Consider the following 15,205-nt stretch of genomic DNA (forward strand, 5'->3'; position numbering starts at 1 on the left):
TTTCCCAATTCTTTGCATGTAATCCAAGAGCACATCAAGGTGAACAACTTTGGTAAAGACCACCATTCCAAATTCACTTTGTATAAAATTCTATGCTCATGTAAAGTTGGAACTTTTTGTTATGTGGAACAATCTCACACTTAGCCAAATTTGCAATTCTTTGATTTTCTAAATTCCACCACCACCTCTCATTCTCTCTGGTCATTTACAACTCACTCAAACACACCACTTCCAAATCTTGCCACCTTTTGAACTCATTTGAATTTGAACAAAATTTGCAATTTTCAAATAGGGAACAATTCAACACTATTTCAAATAGTGTTCTACTCAACCCTAACCTGTCCTAAACTACTCTACATGGTCCCCTGGTTCCCTCTCTCACTCAATGCCCCATAGTAACCCTAAGAGAGGAGGGCTAGCATGCATGTACATGACCATGCCGGCCATGCCGCACCTCCTCTCCTCTCCATCGTCGACCACCCTGGCCACCTTGTCCAACAACGCCACCACACCTCCCTACACCTCCCTAGCCACGCCACTGTCGAGCTTGACGACGACCAACGCCGGAGAACGCGCGCCCAAACCCTCCCAGTATGCCGCTCGTGTCGCGCGTGTGCACGCAGCGGGCAGCACTGGCCACGCGCCACCCCACCAGTATGACATCGCTCTGGCCCCGCTAGCAACGAGTTGAGCATCGCCGTGACACCTCAGACCCGCCAGACACGCGCTCCACCCGACCCTGGACCGCCGCCGCCGGAGACGACGAAGAAAATCCCGTAGACGCCGCCGCCAGACATGGAAGCAAAGCTAGCTCTCCAGACGCCGCCCGACCAAGCTGTCGCCACCTCTAGCTTCGCCTGGAGGAGGAGAACACTGCTGCACCCTCGCCTAGCCCCAACACTCGCCGGAATCGCCGCGAGCATGTCGCCCTCGACTCTGCCCCGCAGCACACCTGCGTCTCTATAAATAGAGGCTTCCCCTAAGCAATCCAGGCACACCATCACTCTCTCCTCTCATCCCTGACTCTTCACCACCACTCCACCCATCGAATCGTCACCGGAGCAAGCCCAATCGATCGATCGGAGCCGCGGAAGCCCTGGTGCAATCGCCGTTGATACCAGGCCTCCTCGAGCGACGCCACTGCTACCAGCTTATTCCCCTTCATTGACATCTTCCTCGAGTCTATTGCCAACCCTAGCTGGAGCAACGGTGAGCTCGCCGACCCCCTAGGCTCGCCGCGCCCGTAGCTCAATCTCGCCGGAGAAGACGATGCACTGGCACCGTCCGAATGTTGTGGCACAAGTGTGCAACCTCTGCAGAGTGTAAACCTATTCGAATAGTCGTGTCCACAGTTACGGACGGTTGGAAAGGCCATACAGTTTCCGGTGTCAGATTCTTGAAAATGTTGGTGAAATGAACGGTGAAGTGGTGACTTGACTTTGAATCACAACAATGTTGTGGGAATGACACTAATGTTCCCACTTGAGTTAGTCTAGCACATGAATAAGTCTTTTCTCAAATACTTGTGAACTAAAATTGGCTTTATGCAAATAAACTAGAGCTTAGCACCCTTACTAGAATTGTCTAGCACTTACACTAGTATTAGTTTGCGAGTACTTGAAGTACTCACGGCTTTGTCCCTGGCTATTCAAATGGCTAGAGTATGAAGATGAACAGAACTACCAAGGAGATGACCAGCATGACGCCTACGACAACTAGGAGTCTTCCGACGTCAAGCGTTGACCTATGGACTAGAGAGTTCCTTTATCTTTACGCTTCCGCTATGAACTTGTGTTTGTTCGTTGATCAATAGATCAACTATTTGTGTAATATGGATCATGTGATTCAAGTTATAAGACAATATGGTTTGTAATGAATGATGACTATGATATTCAACTATTATGCCTCGCAACAACAATATTCCTGGGATTGCGATGAATGACATAATAGGCATCTGGACTTAAAAATCCGGGTGTTAACATGTACCTTCTCTACTATATTGCCTCACGATCCACAAGAAATTTCTATTGAAGCTTTGCTAAAGAAGATAAGACAACATGGTAAAATAAAATGTTTTTATAGCGCATTGGACTATTTGATCCTTAATGTGTCGAACTGTCCGGTGGCAAGGTGTCCTCCACTAGGTGTCATACACTGGATGACCCATGTCTAGGTGTTCTTTGCTGCCTTTGAACTTTCCGATGCTAGTAACTAAGGGTAAACCCACTTGTAACGTTGTACAGTACATCATTTGACTTATGTACGGGACTCCTCTATGAACCGGGCCTGACTATCCGATGATTGGAAAGCCAAACTCTTCGGCACCTGTAGTGAAGGGTGCATACCAAACTTTCAGCTAATTGTATAAAACTTACCGTATGATGTCATGTTTGCTCCATAACAACTAGTTTCCCGCCCTCGCTTTTATAAAGGCCTTACCTCTTCAGAGTCCCCATTTTCAAATATAAGATTCGGGCTTCCCTCCCTCTTTCCTACCTTCAATCCTTAATTCGTCGAGAATTTTGTGAGTGATTTGAGAGAGAAGCTAACCTTGGCCATGATACAAAAGCTTCATAACTATTTTGACCAATCAATTTTGTGGTTTGAGAAAATTTCAAACATTCCCTTCGATCCCAATACTCTTAGAATTAAAGGGATTCCAGGCAGAAGCAATCGTCGAAAGAATTTATTTAATATTTACCAGAGGTTTGCAAAGGATTGGATGCATTCCTAAGATCTCCACTAGAGGATTGAGCTCCTACTTAGTGGACGAGGCGAAGGGAGAAAAAAATGATCTTATGTAACATTTGCTAGCCCTTTTGGGATAGCCAACACCTCTCTAACAGGCTAACTCTCGTTAAACCGGTCTCCATGAGCCGTGTTGTCACAGTATGACATTACATGTCATCATTAGCTTAAAAATCGACCAAGCAAACATCAATGGTCGGCACACACATCATCACCGGCGTACAAATGGATTTAAGCATGCATGCATGCATGATGGCTTCATATGATTCATCATCAACCATCGACCCCTCCCAAAACAAACTACATTATGTTGACAATAGTGAGATTTCGCTCCAAATCTATATACATTGCATGTAGTGCTAGTCTACACAAACGGATAGATGGTAACTAATCTACAAGAAACAATCATGTCACCATGTCACCATCCTACCATAGGGTTTGGGAATTACAGACCGCCAGTCCCCCTGCAGATATAACCACTATTACAGGGGTAGTAGACATCGTCTCCACGGTCTTGGCCTGGTGAGATGGGAGGGTGGGAGAGGTGGAGACCTAAGAAGAGAGTGAGTGGGTAAGGGTGAGGGAGTGGACATCGATGAAATAAATGACGTTCCCGAAGAGACACGACCACCCTTGTGCTCCCTTGCATCTGGACCTGGAAACAACTAATCAATTGTTTGACCTAGCTAGGAGTGTTTGGGCCAAATCCTCAAATCTAACATTTTGACCAAACCTTGGCCTATAATAAAACCATTTCAAATATTTAGCGGGTTCCATCTCTTTTTTGTACTCCCGCGTACACATACACAATGGCTTTGGGGTTATCGCCACGATACCTCCGGAGGCTCTAGCGATAGCCTATTCAACTCTACGGCCGGAGCGTGTGGCGGTGCCGAAAAGAGTCAGATTTCTGATATATTTTTTTGAGAATAATCAGATTTCTGATTAAGTTTGCAGAAAAGTTAGTTTTGTGTTGGAGTATATTAAAGGAAAATGATTAGAATCCTCCGGGGGAACCGAACGCTCGCATCCTCCTCCTCTGTTGAGCGAAGCGTGTCCCAGGGGGCCCACCCACGTGTGTCGTCTCCTTCCTCCTCCTTTTCTTATCCGTTTGCACTAATCTCTTCCGCAACCGCACACCATGGCCATCCGCTGCCGTGCGCAAGATCGCTGCCTTTCACAGCGCCGCCCCGAGCCCACCCTCCCCCCGCCTCCTCCTCGTCCTGCCGCGAGCGCGCCATGGCTCCACCGCCGTGAGCTCGAGCTTGTCATCTTCTCTTGCAGCGACGCGGGCGACGCCTGCGGGGCCGCTAGTTTGAGCCCGCCATGGACGCCGACGGAGCTCTAGGGACGGGAGCAGGTGCTGTGAGCGGCAGTGCCTTCTGCTACAAGGGGCGTCGGGGTCTGCTACATGCAGCGTCAGCGTCTGCTACCAAGGTGGCGGCAACTGCTAGATGGCCGACGGCTTCTGCTACATGGGACATCCGCAGCTGCTACATGCGGGCGTCGGCGTGTGCTACCAGGGCGGCGGTGGATGCTTATACATGGCCGACGACGTCTGCTACATGTCGCAGCGGCGGTTGCTACATGGGCGACGGCCTCTGCTACAATAGGCGGCGGCTGCTGCTACATGCGGCGTCGGCGTCTGCTACCTGCAGGGCGGCGGCTGCTACATCGGCGACGGCCAATGCTACATGTCGCAGCAGCAACTGCTGCTACAATCGATGCTGGCGGCTGCTACAAGGGTTGGCGACAACTGCCACAAGCGGCGGCGGCGGCGGTTGCTACAAACGGGGCGTCATTGCTGCATGCGATGGGCCGTGGTGCTACCGGCGTCGGCGGAGGTTCTTTCAACGTGGAGCGGCGGAGCTGACGGCGCGCGCGACCGGCGGTCCTGCAAGCGAAACGCAGCTTTGCCGGCGTGGCTGCAAGCTCGTGTGTGGTACCAATACCAAGAGAAATTCCTTCCGGTCTTTCTTTCTTGGACTTGACTAGGCAGCGGCGCCGCATAATACCCATCCTGTGCGGCGGCTCGTAGTCATACGAAAACACAAGACGCTGTCAGCTCTTGCTCGGCCCGCGCAAGCAAATATAATGATGGGTCTTGTTGGGCCAAAAGTGCAGCTCTCGTTAAATAACTTTCCGTTACCTGAACCATCGCCAGAAATTTAGAAGATAAGGACACCGTAAGCAGAATGCAAAACCATATAATTAGGGATAATTACCATATTAATTAGGAGTAATTACAGGATTAATTAGGTCAGTTGGGATATTTACAGTTACCCGATTAATTTAGTCCTAATTGCCACATTAATTCGGAGCAGCTGCCATATTAATTAGTAGTGCATATTTTTCAGGTTAATTAGTGCATTCATAATTACCCGATTAATTAGGTATATTATCAGGTTAATTACTCCTGCCTGCCAATTTCTGAGTGCGCTACCTATGGGTCTCTTCTCCCCCAAATTTCTTGAGATGCATGGAATCAAATCCTTCACCTTCTTCATGGAATCGAGTCCTTGAATCATCTACTCCATTTGCCTAGATAACACAGATGAGCCACATCGTTCTCCATTTGCCTAGATAACACAGATGAGCCACATCGTTCTTGTCCGTAGCTCCATGTTTGCGTTTGCATGTTCCTTGCTGCTGCCTGCTTGTCGACGGCGGCCTCCTACTCTTGTGCCTCCCGGCGGATGCGGTGGTCCGGCGCCGTGGCGCAGCGCCTCCTCCTTGCGCTCCCGGTGCGGCGTCTCCTCCTTGCACTCCCGGTGCGGCGCTCCGATGCGGTGGTCCGGCGCGGTGGCCGGCGCTTCTCCGGTGTGGTACTCGGCTGTCTCTCCGGCATGGCGTACCCACTCTAGCGCCTCTGTGATGTGGTGTTTCTTCCATGTGGCCGAGAGAGAAGGAGTGAGTTTGTGGCTGAGAGTTGCTCAGGAAGGGATAAGGTGCGATGGTCGTGGCCTCTATAGGAGCGGGATGCACTTTCACCAATCTCAAGGTAACCGCCGCACCAGAGAGCGCGTGTGCGGCGCTTTTACTTAGAATTTCCCTTCTTTCTTCACGCGGGGCATCATTGACCAAGATCGAACGGTTATTTCGATCGTATCGAACGGCTGCGGACCCGGGGGGATCGGGGGATTTGATCCCGGGGACGCTCAGCACGATCCTATATTAAATTGGCCTGCTTCAAACAGCGTGTGAGTCGGGCCGAGTATGTCGTGCGAAGATCCAAATTCCGGAAAGCTGCAATTAATGGGCTTTTGGCTAATGCGCCCTATAGCCTGCTTCGTTCCGGCTGGTGGCTCGAATGTGTTCTCTGTCGGGGCCCAGCGGCTGGCTAATCGGGTTCGGGGCGACGGAGCGAGGAATGTGCTGGAAGCGGCCAGAAGAAAGAAAGAAAGAATGTGCCGATCGCGTCGCGAAATCTCCCGAACGCTCCCCCGAGTTCCACTCCTCCGCATAAATACCTGCTTCTTCTCCGCGCGCCTCGCTCTGACAAGAGTTGAAGAACAATCAGCAAAAGAAGCGCCCACGACGAGAAGCTCGTTCTGCGGTGGTCCGTCTGATCCGCATCCGCAACGCACCCCCGTTCGTTTTTTTCTCCACACGCGCTGTAACTGTAAGCACCCCCTTGCCTCCCCCCTCTCCCAATTACATCATCGAAAATGCTACTGTATTTGAGTGTTCTGTTAGAGGACCGACCAATTAGCACGGAAGAATCACTCGGGCAATCACCTAGTCTCTTTTTTTAAAGGGCGGGCAATCATCTAGTCGATTTTTCTAGAACACCAATCACCTAGTAGATGTTTTGGCCTGTGCGAGGGGTAGGGTATGCTGGGTCAGTAGAAATTGCGGGGAAGAAATGGAACTGGGATGCGTCGATACTGTCAGTGTCAAATGTACTGCAGTATCGACTGGAGTAGGTTTTGTTTCTGCTGGGGTGTCCAGGTTAGAGGGCTGATTGGTTTTCGTGCCAGTTCTTCCCGGAAATCATGCCATCAGTTTTCTGTATCTTCAACAAACTAATAATACTACAGTACCTCATTTCACTTTGACCGAACATTTGGTCATTAAAATGTCAGTTACGTGCCAAGAAACTACACGATTTGAAACATCTTTCAAGTATGAATTTCATGAATAAATCATGTATTGTTGGACTAATTTTGTTGTCAACCTTCAGTTTTTGGAAAGCGTGCGTCATTTTTTTTGGAACGGAAGGAGTAGTTATTTTTTTCGAAACATAGTACAATCAAAGATGCTCACACATACGCGCACACACTCACCCCTCTGAACGCACGCACACTCTATCCCTATGAGCATCTCCAAGAGTCTGCGTCGAAGAACTGATTCGGCGGGTCTTGAGATTGACGAAGTCACCACAGGCATCGACAGGAACATCGCCTCTCACTGAAGAATATTCTGTTTTTATGAGACACCAAAGTATCAAATCTGGGATTTGAACTCTGATGGGTTGGGGTACCACTGCCCTACTAACCATCCAACCACATGTTGGTTCTCAACGGAAGGAGTAGTTAGTAAAGGACTATTTATGTTTGATGATAGGTAGAACATGTAGCATTAGATAATTTACGAATTTCTACCTCAACTAAATATAAAACCTTTTTTTTTTACCTGGCCCATTTCTTCCCCGAAAAGTATGATAAAACCCTGTCCTCTGTAGCAGTTTTATGGTATGTACATCTTGTCCATCGCTTTGTCCAACCCACCATGTCCATTACTGTTAGCTGTTGGCTTTTGAACTTATTTATTGTATTCAAACTTGGATTATGTACAACACCAAACTAATCTATTATTTCATCTTTATTGTTGCAGGTATCACAGGCGTGCAACCTGTTCAACAGGTCGACGCATTTATTCTACCAGTATATAAGCTAGTAAATAATGTATCCAACAAATCAGTACATGGATCCATATTATTCATACTGCAGAGATCATCCTCCATATCCCTATTACCCCCCACCTGGTTGGGAAGCCGGCCACCGGCAGATGGCAATGGACTCGTCATGTCGCCCACCAAGCTATGGAACTTTGCCTTACAGTGGTAGCACAAGTCACTCACACCTTCCGGAGTCCCATAGCTGCTGCAACAAGACATATCCTCCTGGTTACTACAGTTTCAGACCCCCATTTCCTCAAGAATTTCCACCATCTCATCTGTATTATCATGGTCCGTTTCCTCATCACCTTAACACCTGTCCCTCATACTTCGTTCCACCGCCACCGTATCCTGTTGATCAAATGCCATATGATTATGGCAAGTTCAAGGGCCATTGCTGTGGGTGTCCAAACCATGTTTGCCATGGGGGAGAGAAGAGCAACTTGAAAATCGAAGAAGAGATGCCTGAAGTGAAGCCTGACACTGAGCAGAAGGGTGCAAATAATTCCAGTATAATTGGCCACCCGAGTTACCAATATCCGGCGATGCGGCTTCCGTTCGGAAACATGAAAGATCATGTTAAGGGAAGGGGTTTCGAAGTGCCACCTCATCTCTTCAGTAAATGGCTTCCTCAGAGTGGGGAATGGACAGCAGATGGAAAAGAACGGAGCAATGACAATCATAACGCAGGACAATTACAGTGGCCAGTAATTTGGATGCCAAAAGGATATGATGAGCCTAAACAAGAAACTAAAGAATTCAAGGAGGTCGATCAGATCCCGAAGGTCAGTAAGAAAGCTCCACATTCACCAGATGTCAAGATCATTCCCCTGTCATTGTTTGAAGATGGCCATAATGATCAGAAGCCTGATCCTAGGGATGGCTCTGGAGAACACAATGGAAGGTCATCAATGATGAATCGGTCTGCGGGTGCTGAGCATCAACATGACACGACAGTGGATAGAAATTGTAAGACCATTCCAGTTGTGCCGGGAGGGGTAAAAAATGAGAATAAACCTGCTGAGGAAAATTGTAAGGCTGTTTCAGTTGTACCTGATAAAGAGGGTGATGAAAAGAAGGTCCATACCTGCAGGACCATCCCTGTTATGGATCATCAGAAAAAGAATGATGAGAAGGCCAGCAAGGTTGAAAAGGAGGGAGAAAATAAGAAAAGTAACCACGTTGGAACATCAAAAGCTAAGCCTTCAAAGTTACCTCCTGTATGCTTGAGAGTGGATCCTTTGCCAAAGAAGAAATCAAGAAACATGTCTTCAGGGTCACTCAACCCAGCAACAAACAAGGTTTGCGAAAAGGAGAATGATACGATAGAGGCCCAAAGGAAGAACCAGGAGACAAAGCTATCAGGGGCTAACAAAGAGAGTAACATGCCGGTGAAAGAAAAACCATCTGAAATGGAGAAAGGAATAGGGTCTAGAAATGTAATAGTGCAAGATGCTTGTGGGAAGCCTGCGCAGGAGGAAGACATTTCTACGAAGGTTGATCAGAAGGTGCAACCCAGCATCAGTGTCAAAGCACAAGAAAATACAAGTGACGGGAGCTTGCAAGAATGTGACAAAAGAATAGAGGAGGATGAGAAGAAATTCCAAGGCGAAGTTTCAAAATCTGCCCGTGAAGTCAACTTATCAGAACTTGATGCGGCCGTTCGTATCCAGTCTGCGTACAGAGGGTACGATGTACGAAGATGGAGACCTTTGGAGAAACTCCGGAAGGTCAAGAAAGTACATGATCAGATGCAAGATTTGAAGAAGCAGCTGCAAGGCCTTGAAGCTTCTTCGAAGCAGCTGACAGTGAAAGAGGAAGTCGCTATCAACGAGACCATCATGAATTTACTCTTGAGTCTTGACAGCATTCAGGTATGGTGTTTCTTCAGCTTGGTTTCAGTTTTTCCCATACATAAAAAAACTTGTATGTTAGGTGATCGTTGAACTATCGTTGGTTTTAACACTTGATATACTTGTACAGGGTTTGCATCCAAGTGCGAGGGAGGCAAGGAAGTCTGTAGCTCGAGAGCTAGTGTCTCTGCAGGAAGAGCTTGATTCTTTTTGCAAGCAGCTACCTAGTGAGCCTAATCACTTTAGGAGTGAGAATGAGGAACCAGATAGAACTGACAATGCTATACAAACTACAGCTCATGTCTCAACAGCAGAAGTATCTGAGGAAGTAAGTTTCATTTCCTTCCGTACTGTTTGCTAGTCTTGGTATGGTCTGTCTAATGGCACAACCAGTTAGTTTAACTAGTTGTTAAACTGTGACCCAGCATGGGTTAGAAAGTTTAAATATCTTAAAGCGTTTATTGCATACAAAACTGTGCAAGCTAGAATTACAGGAACAAAATTGGATGCCGTGCCATTGTTTAACAATGTGGTTGATCCAGTAGTGCATTGTTCAGGTGGCGTAATTTGTTCGGTTGCTCTCTTTTTCCCAGTATAGGAATTACTTCTACTGTTATTGGCTTTTGGGGCTAAGTGAGATTTTATTTTTTATCAAATGTTTTATACTAATATGGTGGAATTCATTTGTTTTCAGCAGGCAGAGGCCTTTTATTCGTTTTAGTTGAAAGTGTGTATTCTTTGATAATTGTGTTAGATATGTATGTATTTTATTTATATTATAGCTTGAGTTGGTAAATTATTGCTTTTATAATTGTATTACATAGGCATGTGTTTTTATTTCTATTATGGATTGAGTTGGTAAATTATTATGTTTTTGTAACATTTGCTTTCATTTCTGTTATTTGATTCAAGAAGCATAATTAGGATTCTACAGTTATTGGAACTGTATTTTCTACTTTCTTAGGATTAACATGGATCTTGAAATGAGCCTCAGTTGGTAAATATATAAGATATATAACTCTTACCGAATTATATGCCTGCAGGCAAAATTTGCAGGAGCTGTGGAAGAACAAGGGACATGCTCAATTAACTACTCGGAGATGATGAATGGAGGAGCTTCATCTGGAATTCCCGAGCAGTTGAGGCAAGATGCAAGTTCAACTGAACAGAAACATGAAATTAAAGAATCAAGTACCATACATGATGAAGTAAGTTAACTTTTGTTTGGATTGTTGGGTACCCTGCAATTGCTAGTTGGCACGACCAGTTTAATCTTCAAGTGGTACATCTAACACCAATCGCCAACCATGTCTAATAGGGGAAAGCTGCATTACCGGGTGAATGTCAAGGAACATCATCGATGGATGCCCTGACATGTGATGCAGCTCTGTCGGGACATTCCACAGATCAGAAGCACCACATGGAAGAATCAAATACCATGTCAATGGAAGAACTCCCTGAAAAAGTAAGTTTCGTTATTCTATATTGTATACACTCTTGTCCAGCGCTACGATATCAGTTAGTTGGTTAACAAGATGCATGCTATTTTATACTTCCCAAGTTAGATATTGACAGTGTTCATGCCGACAGGAGAAAGCCGCAGCAAAGGATGAAGGACCTGAAGTATCTTCATCAAATTGTGCCGTATCATTGCTAGATAAATCTGTATCAGAGGAATCGAGTACGCTGCAACAATGCTGGGGTTCCACTGAATGTGGTAGTTGTACTGACGAATTAAATACAGGGGTTTCTTCTCCTGGTGCCACTGAGGACGGTACAGCTGCAACGGCCACATTCTCTATGCAAAGCGGAGCGTTAGTTGATAAAGTGAGTTCTCATTGTACTTATCTTGAATTCTTGATGGTGGGATCAATATCAAGATTGGGCTTGTGAATAAATTATTAACGCAGTGTACGATGAAACAGGATTGTGTGGCGGAAGGTCCAGAAAGCTCAGCGCTGAAACCTGCTGCTGCTGCGACTGAAGATGATCAATACAAAGAAACAAGTGCTCAGTTTGATCAGCATCCCGTACATCTGAAGGATCCAGTGCTACATGAGCATGATCCGCGTCTTTCGTCCGTAGCATTCAGCCCAGGAGATCAACCAGAAGAAGCCATGGATGCCAGCACGCAGAGCCAAGTTGATACTATGCAAGATTCATCAACCGGAGGACCAGATGGAACACCAGAGCTTACGGCGGGTGATAACAGTACTATGGACTGTGTTAGCACCGTAGTTTCAGAGAACCCAGTGCAATCTTCCTTGCTTGAAGAAACGCCGCAGTGCGACTCTGCTCTGCAAGAATCTGGGTTGCAGGAATCGGAGGCGGTTAAGCAATGTGAGGTTTCTCACGAGGACGATCCAGCGCTTGTGGATCAGACAAATGAGTCTCATCTGGAGAGACCGATAGGAGGTTCTTGTACTGAAGAGAAGGGTGAAGCTTTATCGTCAGAAAACGAAGCCAAGACCGTGGAAAGTACTCTGCATGTCGCAGGAGCACCGAGTAACATGTGTGCTGAACCTGTCCTGCTTGAAAGCGTGAGCGACGAGTCACCGTGGCATCAAGATGGTACCATGTCCCATGAGAATCCTGACTCCAAGATGTCATTGGAGAGCCAAGGCCACCCTCAGAATGAGGATCTCAGCGGAGATAAAACAAGCGAATGCAACGAGACGCTGGAGGAAGCTTCAGTATGTGAAACAGGAACACCTGGCGGAGAACCTCAATCTGGTGACCCAAAAGAAGATGCCGCAGTCCAGATGGCTTCTGAGGAAGCTGCTGCTGCTGTTTCACACGAAGCTGTGAAGAACGACGAGAAGAATCTGGCCGACGAAAACCTGAAGCTGAAGGAGATGCTGCAGAAGCTCCTATCGTCCGGCAACGATCAGATGGGGATCATCACGGAGCTGAGCGAGAAGGTCAGGGCGCTCGAGGCGAAACTCGCGCGCAAGAGGAGGCCAAAGGTAAGGGTGCGGAGAACAGCCAGGAATGCGACGGACAACCTCCACTGACCAATGGATCGAGATGATCTGGAGATTTAGGTTTGTTGTCTATATCTGTTTGCTACTGTTTCTATCCGTGCTGCGATGTACATTCTGCCATGCACGGTGACCGTGTTCCGCTGTGTCAACGAGAACATGCAAAGATTGTGTTTGTGATATGTATATGTGTGCAAGACTTCGACGTTAATATCAGCATCGGAGTATCCCCGCAAAAAAAAAAAAAAATCAGCATCGGAGTCTTCGGATACAATTGCTAAAGAAAGAGTCTTGGATACATCTTGCACTTGTGCGGCAGTGACAGGACATCTTCAAGATTACAAATCCTGATTCGGAGAGCTGCATTACATGGCATGTGAACTGTCCCTGTGCCTCACAGTTCAGAGATGTGGGCGGCATCGTGCAGAGAGCTTTCATGTAAGATTTTGCCACTGTGCCACCGGTAGTGGCAGATTTTTTTTCCGGGTCTGTAGTGGCAGACTACTCCCAAAGATTTCAGGAAAGCTACGCCACACAAGCCGTATCATTTGTACTATTTGCAGGGAGTGGTGTTTTGGAACATGGGAGCATATGCTCCCTATATTTTGAAATGCATGTTACATGTATTTTAAATTTCAAAAAATTAAAACGAAAAATTTGCACGTACATCTTCACGTGCTACGCGCTCACAAAGTCGTTTCATAAAAAATGAACTTATCATGTGACGTGTGTAAAAAAGACAAAATTCGATGCTAAAAACAATGCTTTTTAAAGGATAAGTTTTCTCTTTTTTACATAGGCCACAAAAAAAAGTATTTTTTTGTGAAACTTGACGCATACACATATATTATGGAGATGTACATGTAAAAAATTTTGTGAAAATTTTTTCACACTTCAAAATATGTTTTATTGGTAGAGGGAGCATACGCACCCGGGAGCCGAATTGAATTTCCGCTATTTGCACACCTAAGGAGAAAGTAAGAACTCGCTTGCTGAACTTTATGGATTGCAAGTGCTTCTGTTCGCCCCATTTTTCAGCAAGTGTACTGTGTCTCAATCTGTCTGGGTCTTCAAGTTTTATACTTGGGCTAAGCCTCCAGTTACTTACTCGAGTTGGGGTTTGATTTTGTTAGATGTATATATCTGTATACTGTAGTTTTCACATATGTTAGGGGGCTTTCTGCATATGTGCACATGTACATGTACTATATATTGTGGCCTTTGGCCCCCTGGTAATACAACAAGTATATTGCCTTAACATGGTATCAGAGCAAAATTAGTCCTTGTTCCCGGCCGCCCCACCGCCGGCTTCGTTGTCTGCCGATCGATCTCGTCTCCCGGTCGATCTCCTCGTCCTCCGCTCTGCTCTTCCCCACGCGTGGCTTCTACCTGCCTGTTCTCCGCTCCCGATTCTGCAAGGTCCGGCCGCCCGATCTCCTCTCCCGATTCCGCAGGTCCGCTCCGCTCCCGATTCTGCAGGTCCGGCCGCCCGCGCGCGATCGATTCTGCTGGTCCGGCCGCCCGATCTCGCTCGCCAGGACGCGCTTGATCTGCAGGTCCGGCCGCCTTCGCTCGCCAGGACGCGCTCGATCTGCAGGTCCGGCCGCCCGATCGCCAGGACCGACGCCCGCCAGGACCAGGATCGCCTCGGCCTCGTCCTGCTGCAGGCCGGCCCGCTCCGGCCCGCTCTGCTCTCTCCCCGCCTGCTCTGCTTCTGGTTCGCGCCGCTGACTCCCCGATCTGCGTCGCCGGCTTTGCTCGTTTTCGCAGTTGACTTCGATCTGAGGTAAAAAAAAATCAAAAAAAAAAGATAGCTATGTCTTCCTCGGGCTATGTTGCGATCCCTCGCTGCCCGGTGATCTTCGATGGCGCGAATTACCCTGATTTCGCTGGCTTCATGCGCGTCCACATGCGCGGTCTTCGTCTTTGGGGTGTGCTTTCTGGCGAGGTCTCCTGTCCGCCGCGCCCCGTTGCTCCTACGGTGCTCGTTGCACCGCCACCTGGTGCCCTTGCCCCCGATGCTACTCGAGGCGGATAAGGATGCAGCCAAGAGTGCTTGATGACACTCGCTCTAGCTGATTATGACCGGAAGGTCCGGGACCACTCTCACGCCGTTGCGACTTACCGGCTGGATCCGACCGAGTACACTCGGTGGATAGATGAGGATGCTCGTGTCTTGCTGCTTGTTCTCACCTCCGGTGTTACGCGCCTCGGTATCGTTGCTGAGTTTATGGGTCTTCCCACCGCTGCTGCTCGGTGGGCTTTTCTTCGTCGGCGCTATCGGCCGTCCGGGGATGCTCTCTACCTATACGTGGTCCGCCGGAGCATGCCCTTCAGCGAGGGTGACTCTACTATTGATGAGTTCTACACTCGGAGTGCTGCTATTTGGCGTCGGCTTGATTCTCTCCGCACGGCTGTGTGTGCCACACCATCCCCTGTCGTCCGACTGTGCGCGCGGATCGCGGAGTTTCGGCGCGTTTTTGAGTTCTTGTCGCGGCTCCGTAAGGAGTTTGAGCCGCGCCGGGCCCAGCTGCTTGCTCGTGGTCGTGTTCCGCTCTCGAGGTACTTGCCGAGCTTCGTGCTGAGGAGACTCGTCTTCGTGGTGCTTCGGTCTTCTTGAGGTTCCCTCTCGTTCTTGCTGCTCGTGGTCCTCATGTGCCGTCTGCTGCGTGGACCTCCTATGCCGCCGGCTTCGTTGCGGCCTCCGGCACAGCCGATACTTC

The 15,205-nt window shown here is 48.0% G+C and overlaps 1 protein-coding gene across 1 annotated transcript; it reads left to right on the plus strand.

The window, feature by feature from the left end:
* The first annotated feature begins 7,596 nt into the window (after window positions 1-7,596).
* On the plus strand, window positions 7,597-12,515 carry LOC124685800 (BAG family molecular chaperone regulator 6). Its single transcript, XM_047219835.1, has 6 exons — window positions 7,597-9,522; window positions 9,632-9,829; window positions 10,545-10,709; window positions 10,820-10,966; window positions 11,092-11,328; window positions 11,427-12,515. Exons 1-6 carry the CDS (start codon window positions 7,654-7,656, stop codon window positions 12,513-12,515), a joined length of 3,705 nt encoding a protein of 1,234 aa, XP_047075791.1. The 5' UTR covers window positions 7,597-7,653.
* Window positions 12,516-15,205: the final 2,690 nt, after the last annotated feature.

The sequence above is a fragment of the Lolium rigidum genome, chromosome 2 (assembly GCF_022539505.1).
Source record: "Lolium rigidum isolate FL_2022 chromosome 2, APGP_CSIRO_Lrig_0.1, whole genome shotgun sequence".
NCBI classification, from domain to species: Eukaryota; Viridiplantae; Streptophyta; class Magnoliopsida; order Poales; family Poaceae; genus Lolium; species Lolium rigidum.

Coding starts and splice junctions, on each gene's coding strand:
- LOC124685800 (XM_047219835.1), top strand. CDS start 7,654: ATGTATCCAACAAATCAGTACATGGATCCATATTATTCATACTGCAGA. Junction 10,710..10,819: donor CAAGTACCATACATGATGAA/GTAAGTTAACTT, acceptor CATGTCTAATAG/GGGAAAGCTGCATTACCGGG. Junction 10,967..11,091: donor TGGAAGAACTCCCTGAAAAA/GTAAGTTTCGTT, acceptor TCATGCCGACAG/GAGAAAGCCGCAGCAAAGGA.